The sequence below is a fragment of the Atractosteus spatula genome, chromosome 5, assembly GCF_055471065.1.
Source record: "Atractosteus spatula isolate fAtrSpa1 chromosome 5, fAtrSpa1.hap1, whole genome shotgun sequence".
In the NCBI taxonomy this organism is placed as follows: Eukaryota; Metazoa; Chordata; class Actinopteri; order Semionotiformes; family Lepisosteidae; genus Atractosteus; species Atractosteus spatula.
Window position 1 is genome coordinate 39,427,837 of NC_142710.1, and position 13,668 is coordinate 39,441,504.

The 13,668-nt window shown below is 36.3% G+C and overlaps 1 protein-coding gene across 3 annotated transcripts in view; it reads left to right on the plus strand.

Moving 5' to 3' along the window:
• Window positions 1-13,668, plus strand: part of LOC148835071 (attractin-like protein 1) — a 416,291-nt gene that overhangs the window by 87,850 nt on the left and 314,773 nt on the right. For all 3 annotated transcript variants that reach the window (XM_088917388.1, XM_088917389.1, XM_088917390.1), the window contains exons 6-8: window positions 1,876-2,050; window positions 2,506-2,593; window positions 11,302-11,557. In XM_088917388.1, coding sequence (XP_088773514.1) covers window positions 1,876-2,050; window positions 2,506-2,593; window positions 11,302-11,557 — 519 coding nt within the window. The remainder of the gene's footprint in view (window positions 1-1,875; window positions 2,051-2,505; window positions 2,594-11,301; window positions 11,558-13,668) is intronic.

Here is a 13,668-nt window from a genome sequence, read left to right on the forward strand (position 1 = left end):
CATTACAGCACTACTGGTATACGAACGTATTTGGCAGTATTTTTGTATCTGAACAGCTGATGGCACTAGCAGATACAAAAAAAAGTTTCTTATAGAATATATACAGTGGTGTGAAAAAGTGTTTGCCCCCTTCCTGATTTCTTATTTTTTTGCATGTTTGTCACACTGAAATGTTTCAGATCATCAAACAAATTGAAATATTAGACAAAGATAACACAAGTAAACACAAAATGCAGTTTTTAAATGAAGATTTTTATTATAAGGGAAAAAATCCAAACCTCTACATGGCCCTGTGTGAAAAAGTGATTGCCCCCTAAACCTAATAACTGGTTGGGCCACCCTTAGCAGCAACAACTGCAATCAAGCGTTTGCGATAACTGGCAATGAGTCTTTTACAGCGCTGTGGAGGAATTTTGGCCCACTCATATTTGCAGAATTATTGTAATTCAGCCACATTGGAGGGTTTTCGAGCCTTAACCGCTTTTTTAAGGTCATGCCACAACATCTCAATCGGATTCAGGTCAGGACTTTGACTAGGCCACTCCAAAGTCTTCATTTTGTTTTTCTTAAGCCATTCAGAGGTGGACTTGCTGGTGTGTTTTGGATCATTGTCCTGCTGCAGAACCCAAGTGCGCTTCAGCTTGAGGTCATGAACAGATGGCCGGACATTCTTCTTCAGGATTTTTTGGTAGACAGCAGAATTCATGGTTCCATTTACCACAGCAAGTCTTCCAGGTCCTGAAGCAGCAAAAGAGCCCCAGACCATCACACTACCACCACCATATTTTACTGTTGGTATGATGTTCCTTTTCTAAAATGCTGTGTTACTTTTACGCCAGATATAATGGGACACACACCTTCCAAAAAGTTCAACCTTTGTCTCGTCAGTCCACAGAGTATTTTCCCAAAAGTCTTGGGGATCATCAAGATGTTTTCTGGCAAAACTGAGACAAGCCTTTATGTTCTTTTTGCTCAGCAGTGGTTTTCGTCTTGGAACTCTGCCATGCAGGCCATTTTTGCCCAGTCTCTTTCTTATGGTGGAGTCATGAACACTGACCTTAACTGAGGCAAGTGAAGCCTGCAGTTCTTTGGATGTTGTTGTGGGGTTTTTTGTGACCTCTTGGATGAGTCGTCGCTGCGCTCTTGGGGTAATTTTGGTCAGCCGGCCACTCCTGGGAAGGTTCACCACTGTTCCATGTTTTCGCCATTTGTGGATAATGGCTCTCGCTGTGGTTCGCTGGAGTTCCAAAGCTTTAGAAATGGCTTTATAACCTTTTCCAGACTGATAAATCTCAATTACTCTGTTTCTCATTTGTTCCTGAATTTGTTTGGATCGCAGCATGATGTCTAGCTTTTGAGGCTCTTTTGGTCTACTTCACTTTGTCAGGCAGGTCCTATTTAAGTGATTTCTTGATTGAGAACAGGTGTGGCAGTAATCAGGCCTGGGTGTGGCTAGAGAAATTGAACTCAGCTTTCCAAAGATGTGATAAACCACAGTTGATTTATGTTTTAACAGGGGGGGGCAATCACTTTTTCACACAGGGCCATGTAGGTTTGGATTTTTTTTTCCCTTAATAATAAAAACCTTCATTTAAAAACTGCATTTTGTGTTTACTTGTGTTATCTTTGTCTAATAATTCAATTTGTTTGATGATCTGAAACATTTCAGTGTGACAAACATGCAAAAAAATAAGAAATCAGGAAGGGGGCAAACACTTTTTCACACCACTGTAGTGCCAACTTTCAGAACGGTTCAGGGAACTAGAGCATTCTAATGACTGGAGAGCTTTACCTTGTTTATATGTTTATTCACAATTAGTAATGAAATATTTCAAATTATGCATAACTGTGTAATATTTTCTCCCTTGTGCCTAGGTCCAGACTGCTCCTTAATGGTTCCTTCCACAGAATCGTATTGGGTTCTGCCAAATGCCAAGCCTTTCAGTCCATCTGTTGGCCGTGCGTCCCACAAGGCTGTGGTGCATGGAAAGTTTATGTGGGTGATAGGAGGCTACACCTTTAACTACAGCTCTTTCCAGATGGTTCTTAAGTAAGCTTTTCTTCTTCGCCCATGTAATCCACCAACATATTTAGTTAAATTTCTCTTCTGTATAAGAAGACCAGAGTGTCGAAGAGATTAATTTTCTCTTAAGTTGAAATCTCTTATGTGTGGTTTTGAATAGGGAATTTGTAAAATAACGGATCTTTTTTTTGCGAAGGATTTTAAATATTAATAAATGTGTTCATGCTAGACAACACCCTTTGATGCGTTGCACAACTCTGCTTCATTTTTTTCTCCCAACAAAGTCTAACTAAAAAACCCAAATTGTTTATGTGGATGATTTTCTACACTTCTTTGCCAGATGTGCAGCTGTATATTTTTACATTTACTTTTAGAAAATCACAAACACGTTAATAGTGTCCCACAAAAGGTTTACTTAATAATTCTTACAGTTCTTATAGTTCTTACAGCCTGGTGAAATCTTTTGGTTCTTCTTTTTGTAGTTACAATTTGGAAAGCAGTATCTGGAATGTCGTATCAATAAACAGTGGACCCCTGCAGAGGTATGGACACTCCCTTGCTCTCTACCAGGTAAGAAGCTTTGCTAAGGGATATGGGTGCTGGTGTCCTTCTAGAAAGTGTGATCCTGTGATGCAGACCTGCATTCACACTTCTTAACATGACTGGTTATGTGTGGTTACTAACACTGAAGGAAAGCAAATTAGTTTCAAATGGAGTGGAAATTCTCTCAAATGCTTGGTAGCTGTTCATTATTAGGCCCAGCACGTGACACTTAATTTGTATGGGTGGAAACGATCTGAAGCAAACAGTAATTTCATAAAACTGCAGCGAAACTTGTTCTCTTAAGGCACACGCTGAGACAGAGTGATGAGAATTATTTGTAAAGCTCATAAGATGGTGATATAAAGAGATTTGGGAAATATTGTGTTTAGTTTGAATTGTAAAAATATTCAATAGCTCTGGTAAGCTGAGATGTAGAATACCTTTATACAGTAACCAGTTTCAGTGATTTTGTAGTATTCTTATGCAAAAAAGAATGGATTTACTTTTAATATGATCATAGAAATATGGTAAATATGGTAATCCGGTTAAAATTTATTTGAATTCATAAAATGTATTATTTTAAACGATGAAATGTGTTATCCCTTTATAAAGTAAAAGATTTCACACAATCTTTGTGTTTTGTGTTGACACATGAGCTTTACCAGTACATCACCACAGTATAACATAATGTCTGAGCTGCAGACTGTTGTTAATTGTTGCCAGAGGTTTGTGTGAGACGTACCTACAAGTGGGTAATGAAGTCCTCCTTTGAAAGAAGAAACAATTCAATATTTTTGGTAATTCAGGTACAAAACATTGTGGTAGTCATTGGCACCCAACAGGCTCTGCTCAGGGACTGTTTAGTATTGTAAATGCTCATGTACGAATTCCAACATGATATTTCGCCCAGTCCATGTATACAGTTGATGGGGCATCAGTGTTTGATTTAGAGTAGCAGCTTAAATAGCCTTTTCCAAAACTAGTTGCAAATCCCCACTACCCTACTTTGGTACTACTACTTCAGTACCAAAATCCTCCTGGTTGTGGGAGCAGTCTTGTATGTTACATTTCATGCATTATCCAGCTGCTCCATCACTGAAACAGCAGACATGATTTGCAGAAGGAAAGTTTAACTTTAGGTCTTATATTACTGTAGTAATAAACCAGTGTCCAATTATTATGTTCAATTGAATTTATTTAATCAGTGTGTTCATTATAGGCTTGAGGAAGCTCATGTTGAAGTAAATGCATTTTTTCTTAAGAATAAAGCTATATGAAGGATTTGCAATAAAACAAAGAATTCATTGGAAATTTAAACATTTGGCCATGAAGATTTATGTTACAAGGACCTTTTGTAGCACTTCATACCTATTATAAGCATGTTTGAAATATAAGCAGTCATACAACATAAACAATTATCAGGACACTTAGAAAATATTTACATTTTTTACATGACATTGCTTAATTGATCATTTATCATTTTTTTCCCCAAATCGTTTATATTTTAATAACAGAGTAAGATCTCAATCTCAAGTTTTATTTACAGTTATATCAGTTTTCTGAGTTTCTTCTGTATTTGTCCAGTTAATTTTCATTTTAGATTGTTTTCTAGAAGAAGTAATGTCTCAAACTCAGACTTGTCCGTTCATCTCTTTTTCTGTCATTTTAGTTATTTTTGGTTAATGGCAAAAATGTCCTGAGGCAAGGATCAAGCTGTGTAATAGTATTTGTGGTTTAAATAGGTTTCTCTGGTTTTCTGAAAAGAAATTTGTTTATACTTGATCAGATATGTGTGTGGTCCAAAAACATTTCTTTTTCATCCAGTATGTAAGTCATTTTCATGAAGACCCATATTTCTGTTTCTTATAAAAAGCTTAGGACTGCCGTGGTGGAGAACACGTACTCAAACCAGTTTTCCCCAAACCCAGTTAACCTACCAGTATGTCTTTGGACTGTGTGAAGAAATCAGTGGAAACCCATGAGAACATGGAGGGAGCATACAAACATGATGCAGATTGAATTGAACCCAGAGCTACGAGTCAGCAATGCAAACCACTATGCTATTTTGCTGCCGAGCCTAAATAATTTGGTGCATAACTGGCAGAGAATGAAGACTGTGCTAATTGCACAGAAAATCTTTGTCATTGTCTTTTTTTTGGCAGTGAAAAGACCTGTATGTTGAAATTAATTAGCACCTTCATCTTTTTTTTATTTTTTTTTAGCAGGTTTCTTTACTTCTTATGCAACATCTGCTTTAAAACTTTAAGGGAGAACATTTTTGTCAGTAAAAAAAAATAGAGAGATGTTCAATGTGAACTGCTGTGTTGGTCTCCAATAGATTTCACTGCCTGAGTTTTTTTTGCCTATTGGAAGAAAGTGTGTTGCAAATGTTTAATTTTTGTCTTGCACATCAGTTATTTCCAAAGTAACCAACAGTACAAACTTCATGGTACTTCACTGGAATGTATTCAGTTAGAGTTCAGAGAATTTGTTTTCCTTTATGGTAGCGAAAAAGGATGAGATGCACTAGCAGTTTCTCACTTTTAAACCTTTAACAAAGACTGGTTTTGGCTCAGAGGTAAAACATCCTGCAGTGAAGGGGAGACAGACTTAAGAGGATTGTCCCTTCTGCTACAGAGATAACACCAGGAAAATAGATACTGCCTGCGTCAGGGAGGCTACAGGTAAAGGAAAAACTGAACATAAAGCAGCATATGGGGAGAAATCCAGCTTGAATGATTTGACAGTCACATGTCGACAGCAGGATTAAATTTACTGTTGAAAGCTATATCCTGTTGATTCAGGTTCAGATAGAGACAGGTGGATTCTGAAGAGCCTTTTGTGTTTCCTTTTTACTTGTCTGAAGCAGTGCTGGTTTTGCTGCTGTTTAGGTTCTCCGATTTCTTCTAAATTCTCCATTTTAACCTCTTTGGGCTGCTGTGTTTGTCTTTCTCTTAATGTAATCTAAACACATCGGTTATGGGGTAGAAGTTATAAGCAGTCACCTGTAAAGAGGGTCAACACTGAAAGCAGTAGGTTCTGCAGCTTTCTGCTGGAAGAGGAGACAGTGAGTTATTGTTGGTGTAAACAAATGGGATTTTCTGCAATCAATGGAATTTTGATCAACCAATAGGTGAAAGGTCAAGGAAAGTGTTTCAGACAAAGTTTTTTTTTCCCCCCAGTAATGGCTCTAAATCTTGCCTTTACTGTAAGGTTGAATGCATCTGTTGGGCACTCATTTAATTTTCGCCGTACTTTTCAGATGTGCAATTGTACCGATTAAATAGAACATAAAGGAGAAAGAGGAAATAGCGAGACTGCAATGTGGCATGAACTGCAAATGACTTTTCAGATGATTACTGTGAAGGTAGAATATATAATGCTTGATAGAACCATTGTTATTCATTAAATCTACTACTGATTTCATTTTTGCAGTTCATGACATTACAGATGTGATTTTCCAAGAGCATATAATCAACTTATTTTAATAGCATCTGTCAACTTCTCAGTGAGGGGGCTTTCTAGTGGTGTAGTTCCTCACCTGCACACATTGGAGAAGAACACCTCACAAGACTTCTCTCAGGGAGATCTTAGAGAAAGGAGCTGAGAATTTACAGTCTGATTTAGTTTGACGACTGCCAGCTGTGAAGCCTGTCATAAGATAAAGGGAAGCTGTCTTCCATTTCCCTTTCACACAGCTCAACCTCTTGTGGAAAAAGTCTTCTTTTACCTATCTGAAATAGTTTGTATCAATGTTTTGTAGTTCCGGGTGTTTTTTTTTTTAATGTTTTTTTTTATTTTGCCAAATGTTAAGACAGCTGTTATACAGATTTTCTATCAGCAAAATTTGAAACCATGCTGACATTTTTTGGGATTAGCACAAGGGGGATGCACATTCCACTGGTTTATATTTAAACCTGTGTCTCTAAATTGAAAGGAATGTTTGTGCTTTATGGTAAGGGGAAACATCTGTGCTTGCTGCACATCACTTGATGCTTGACCTTGTGGTGTCACTTGATGGCGATGTTGAGCTATCCTTTTCCTACCCTTCTGTTGCCAGTAAACTAACTGCTTCAGGCACAGAGTATTTGCATGGAATAAAGGATTTATGTATGTAAGATCTGGTTTACTGATAACAGGTGTATAAAATTGAACTAACAGATAGTGTAATATTAAAGCATCCATGCACAAATGTTTATGTAAGAAAAAACTGAACATGAAACACTTGCAGTAGAATGCCCTTGGACACAATATATCCATATTTGTATGTCAAAAAAAAAATCCATTCATGTAGATGCCCTCTTCTTCCATGAAAAAGTTTGAAAGAGCAGGAGATAGAGCTTTGCTTTAAAAAGGAAACGGGAACGTTTTTCTTACAATATGCTGTATCTGTTTTAGTTTTTTTTGTTGTGAAAGGCTGCTCCTGGGGTGCAAAGGGGTGGTACTGGTGCATCTTAAAAAAAAAACCTTGAAAATCACCTTCACCATGTGCATTTTTTTCTGGACATGCACAACCCATTTTATTGAACTGTGCACACAGTTAAATATTGTGCATATATGGAATTCTTTCTCATAGTGCCGGTATTGCCACACTTATGTTGGCAGTCTTAATGTTGATACATATCCAGTAAACTTTGGGAAAAAAGTTTATTTAGAACTATAGAGTAAGTAAACAATATTCAAAAACAGACATTTGTTTTCTTTATTTTTGTAGAAGCCGATCCATGTGCTTTATAGTGCTAGATGTGAAGCCACAACATCTTACAAAAACTGTATCTTAGTTACAGATATGTTTTGGCTACTTTTATCAGTCAATTACCTTGTTTCACATGCAGGGTCTTGTGTCTGTGATATGGTGAATGCAGTGGGGGAGTTTGAGGGTTTAGACACTGAAGTCTGTCTTGGGCATGTACTTTAACTTATTTGATACACAGCTTAAGCTTACACTGCTGGTGCTGCCCTCACTTTGGGGAGCATGCAGCAATATTTTGTACTTAGCTGTGGCTTAGCAACAGCATAAGATGAAATCCGCAATTAGCATATAAATGAGTACCTAGTTTTTTAAGTCATGCTCAGGGTACAGAATAAAATAATCATAGCATTGTATCTAGAGAGAGGGGTATGAGGAAGAAAAAAGTTTCCTTCCAGGACATGCAGTGGAATCCTTTTTATTTGTGAAAGTATGTTTAATTTAATATCTTGAGTACAGTATGTTGCAAATCCAGTCACCAGATGGAGCTGCTGGACTGATAAAGACCTCATTAAACTAAAATGTAAACTGTAAAACAACATCTCATTTTAAATTCTTCTCAACATATTTGTAGGTACAGTATCCGTTTTGACAACATGGTTTTGACTGTTATCTGCTTGGAAACTGCATAGATTTACGTTAAGGGGAAAAGTCATTTTAAAGTTTACAAAACATTACACAGATTACTTACAAGAAAATTTAAGTTTAAAACGTTTCATGAATTTAATGCACAAACTGCTTTCCAGTATGCTGAGGGGTGTGTAAAATTAACTCTTGACAGTTTATGCTTACATTGCTCATAGTAAGGTAAAGGAGGATGCTGTGTCGCAGGCAACAGTAGTTCTGGGGCATTAAAATTAAAAGATTTGTTGTGCTTTTAAAGACGGAGAGAGAATGAAACCAAAATACATGTGGCAAAACCACTACCTAAACATCTATTGTTTGAAGCAGTGGAAATTAATCTTTATCATGGTACAGTATTTCATATTAAAAAGTGTTTTCAAGAACACATGTTCTATGAGCTGTGGTACCTGATACCATACTCTAGTTCCTTGGTTTTATTATTGTGTCACCAGAATTTGAGCATTGGGGATTTGGTTATTTTAAATTTTCTTTAAAAAAGACTAATGAGAGGCCTTTAATATAAGGTGCCTTGGAAATTACATGTAAACAGAAAATTATAAAGACAGAATTAGTTATTAAAGATATCTGCTGACAAATAACTGATAATGTGATAGTCACTTCAGTGGTGAACAGGCAGATGCCAATGGCAAGAATTATATCGCCTTTAGGGCAATTTCTTTTCATCTGAGTAAATTTGGAGCCACCAGAGCACAGGGGTCTGAATATTTTGGTTTTTTAATTTTTTAAAGATATCTGCTGATTAATAATTTATCTTTAAAAAATTTCTGTTGGAACATGTGAGTTTGCAATACAAATACTAAATTGTGAAACAACTGGCTTTTCAAATGTGGCTGGCTATAATATAAAGTAATTTCTGATTCTTATTTTGAAAATATTGTGCTTTATCCACTTTGCATATTATCAGATACTATATTGCTGTTGTTAACCAGATACACTTAAAAATAATGGGTTTGTGGCAGATGTCACAATCTGCTTTGTACTATTGCAGGAATTACCATCTCGTTCCATATGTTGACAGTGCTGTTTTTTACAAAACACAAGAAAAGAGAAGTTTTATGTGAGATGAATTTGTTCTTGTACAGGGTAGGTAGAAAATTAGGTATATGTGCTATAGAATCTAGATGATATATTCAATTCAATTTTCTCTTGAAATGTATTTGGAAGTAGTCTCTGTTTCTTTTGAGTTGTTTTTCTGCATGAGAGCATTTGCCTTAATTGTCTAGCCTGGCAGTAAATCTGGAGATCACTGCTTTTGTACTGTGTACCTACAGTAGACTTATTACTTAAATCTCTATTATATACCGAATGCATTCAACAATACATGTTTTAAACAACTATGTTATATATAAGATATATAATAAGAATATAATTTTTATTAAAAATGTTAGTTTTTCCCACCATGCAATCAAATTATTTTTTGTGGGCTCTGAATATTCTTAAGACATAAGCACAAATTTCTATGAATAAAATGGCCTTGCATTTTTTATTGAAAACTGCTGCTTCTGTTAAGTTCAATTAAAAAGCTTGATCCTCTCCTAAATTATCATCTAATATTTATTTTCATTACAAAGAGCATCAAGTTGTATTTATTTTTATGAAAGATCAACACTTACTCAACAAGATTGTGATCTAATTCAGATCCTATTCTTGTCAAAGCTAATTGATTTCACATACTGTACAGTTTCAGTTGGGAAGCCTTGCAATTGTATGATCATTTGTTTCTGTAATTGGAATTGATCTCTGTCATTGCAAGCTAGCTCTAGACTAAGATAACTTCTAAACTTTAAGTAGCCTTAAATTGGCTTTGTCATTTTTGTGTTTTGCTGTGCAGTTTAAATGGGGTCTTCTACTTCAGTGAGTGTGTTACCAGCTATAACTGATACATAAACCCTGTCATACAGACATGTTAGTTTGCTGAATACCCATCACAACTTGAGCATTAAAATGATTGCATTAGTCACCCCCCTTCATCACAATGCTAAACTTGGCTTACTTTTAGCCACATGATGTTTACGTCTTTTGAAGTGCTCTGCTATCCCCGTGTATGTAGGTCAATGAGATGAAATCTGGTAATGTAGGTTGTTTGGAGCAGAAGCCATGTAACCCTTAAACACAGTAATTGTTTACATTGACACATAGCAAAGCAGAACATGTTATGTGTGACTTAAATGTCTTAAAAAAGAATGTACAGCAAGCGAACACTTGACTAGAGGTGGCATAATTAAACTTAACATCTTGACAAAGTAAGCAAATTAGCATCGCATCCTAATAAATACTGAAAGGATCTTCTATACTTTTACACATCTAATTAATAGCCCATTTTTATATATTTTGAAAACATGAATCACATTTAAGTAAAACATTCATGCATGATATGTAATGACTTTTTAAGAGATCTGCTGCTATTAAAAAGCAGCCAGAATTTGCGGCCACGGGTGGGCTGGGTTTCACATTCAGTCTAAATAAGTGACATTAGACATACGTCAAGGCTGAATATGGACAGAGGTACTTTTTCTAAGTAAGTGCATTATACCCTTTAAAGTTTAATTCCCATTAAACACACAAAGGTTTAAGAAACACACAAAGTGGCAATGTGTGTCTTGAAAACTAACCTAAATCATGTCATTACTGAGAGGTCAGTGAATGCCTGATGTGACTTCGCTTCTGTCCTGTCCATAGTCTTTAGTGACTCTCCAGTCTTCTACACAACTGTGATGCAGCTGATCAATATTCAGTTTAAACACACCATATTTTAATATGACTCAAGAAAAAAACAACACATTGCACTTCACACATATATATATTTTAATATTTCCCTCTATGTTCTTTGCTGAAAACGTACTGAGCATGATGCACAGGAAGAGTTAAGACTTTCTGAAGATTATTGGAGGCACAACTCAGGCCCCCATGTTTATTTTTAACACTGTTCTACTGTGCACCTTGGAATTCTTGTGTCTATTTTAGAAAGGGAACAGAGGACAAAGTTTTCCTCAAGGAAACTTTCAGCATCATTTTTAACTACTTGCAAAGTGCAGCTGGTTTGACATTCTCATTCTCTTGGAGTACACAGTGTCAGGAATCTATATATACAGTAGTTGTTTTAAAAACTGTAGTGGTATTGACTTGCTTTATCCCAGTCTATAAAGAAATATGTGTCCTCATAGAGTTTTTTTATTTTATTTTGATACCTTATCTTGAAGTGTCATTTGGGAGATATTGAATAATGTCCTAATACATGCATCTGATACATGGAGCATGATATACTGTACCTTTAGATATGTGGAGAGCATGGATATTTTTGCACTTAATTTTGTGTTTGTTTGCTTTTGTATTCCAACAGGATGACATCTACCTGTATGGAGGCAAAATTGAAACCAGTAATGGGAATGTCACTGATGAATTATGGGTCTTCAATATCCCAAACCAGATGTGGAGTAAAAAAATCCCTACTGTTCTGGTTCACGGCCAGCAGTATGGAGTGGAGGGACACTCTGCTCATGTTGTGGAGTTTGACAACGGAGACGTGATAATGGTCGTCATTTTTGGATATTCATCTGTGTACAGCTATATCAGCAATGTACAGGAATACAACCTACGTAAGTGCAGTACAGAAGCACACTTGCTTCTATTTCTGCTATAAATTTTTGGCTTCTTTCTGTATGTTGGTACAGTGTGTTTGCCATCCAATACAGTAAGACTATCTTTAACACTAGGATCAAATATTTGTACTGCCCATTATAAACACTGGAAAACAGCAACACATCTGTACTGCTCTGCAAAGGTCAACACTTGACATAGTGATGGCCCCTGAAAAATGTTATTTTCGGAAATAGATTTTGGAGTGCAGTTATGCTCTAGTTTTCTCTCTGATTGTTTTAAAGTGTTTTACATCTTACCCCAGATTCACAAACAGCTTCTTCAAAGCACTATAGCTGGCTTTGGGAGTCAGAGGTATTGAATGTGACAAAGCACAGATAAGAATGTGACAATAAACATGAGAAAAGTTACAAACTGTAAGCCCTTTGACCTTTCTTGCTTGTTCTGTACTGTTTGCTTATAGTGTAAGTCCTAGATTTCAAGGTTTATGTGTAAGGTTTCTGGGAAGGTCTTTTAAAATTGCCATGTACAACTGTAGTCTAATACTGTATGTTCAGTAATAGCCATCAGTTCCTGGATGTAATAAAATTAGCAAAATTGATCCAGGTAAACCACTTGTTTGTTAAGACATGAATTGAAATTAACACCTGCAGATAGCACAGTTTTCAAAGACCTGGAAGCGTTCTTCCAGTTTTATCTCGTTTCGCAGCTCTTCGAGATGCATATAGCATTCAAAGTGTTGGTGCACGCTTGCTATTTTGCAAGCTTTTCCTGCAAAGCCCATTAGATGGAGTTGTAATACAGCAGGAGAGTACGTTATTGCATTTTTCCAGGGCTGCAGTCTGCCACGAGGGGAATAGTATTACTCAAATCCAGACACGGGGCCTTACGGGGTAAAGAGCACACAAAATCAAATCTGGATTAAAAATAGCAAAACAAACAATGTGTTGCACGTAAGATAGCTATGAATCCCTTGTAGGGCGGTATTATTTTTAACCTAATGAACAGCACAAATGCTGGAAACAACCCACGAGTTTTTGCTCTAGGCAGAATTTGTGTTCTGTTCTGAATCACACTGCTTTTTTAAAGATAAAAAAGAAATAATATTAGAAACCATCATTTCAAGATTATGGTGTTGTGCAGAGGGAATGTGCTCTGTATCACAGTTTGATCCTCTTCAGGTATTTAAAAGGTGTGGGACAGTTTACCATACAACCAGAAAAGCAAATTATGTACGTCTGCCTAAGCAGACTTTCCAAAACTAAGGTAACAGGTACTAAGTATAAATTTAAAAAGTTGCACTCGGTGTTGGATTATATACACTAGCCTGCGGCAAATAAACCTGAAATAGAATAAAGCTGGGATGGAAATAAGATTACTGTTGCACAGCATCAGTAGAGCCATGTTTCCATAGTTAAATAATTATTTTAAGACCACATAAGGACTGCCAGCCCACTTCAGACTAAAGGAGGCTGCTGTTGTCCTCATTATTTCTAAGGCCTTCAGGAAATGATTGTTCTGATGTTTTTATTCTTTAATAGGAAGCATATCATATTTTGTAGTGTTATTCTTCAATCTAACATCTTATGATACCCCCCTTTTTACAGATTTGTCTGTGCAGTTGTTTTAGTTAATTTTGCGTTTTTGTTCAAAGTAGGTTGTTTGCTAGTCAGTACAGTTTGTCTATGCTAAATTAAGGACTCCAGTGTACTTTGGTCTCTTCACATGCTTTTAGTCTGTGTGGTGACCTCTCTGGCTGTGCATCACACCCCATTGTTTAGCACTGATTACACAATGCTGGAGCAATAAAAATTATTGCAGCATCTGTGTTGTTGGGCCTGCTTCAGCAGATGACATATTAGTTATGATTATGCATCATTCTCATATAAATCCTTATCTGTATTATAAATGTACTCTATAAGCACTGTCTTTGCAGATGGCTGACAGTTTTAATTCTGATAACTGAAAGTGTTTTTTTTTGCTCCAAATCTGTCCATCTGTTGATTTATAAAAAAATGGTGTGCTCCACGTCCTGTTGGGTTGTATGCCCGTAAGATAAGAAATACAATGTTTTTTACAGATTTCAGTTGTAGTAGTCTCGCCTTTAATA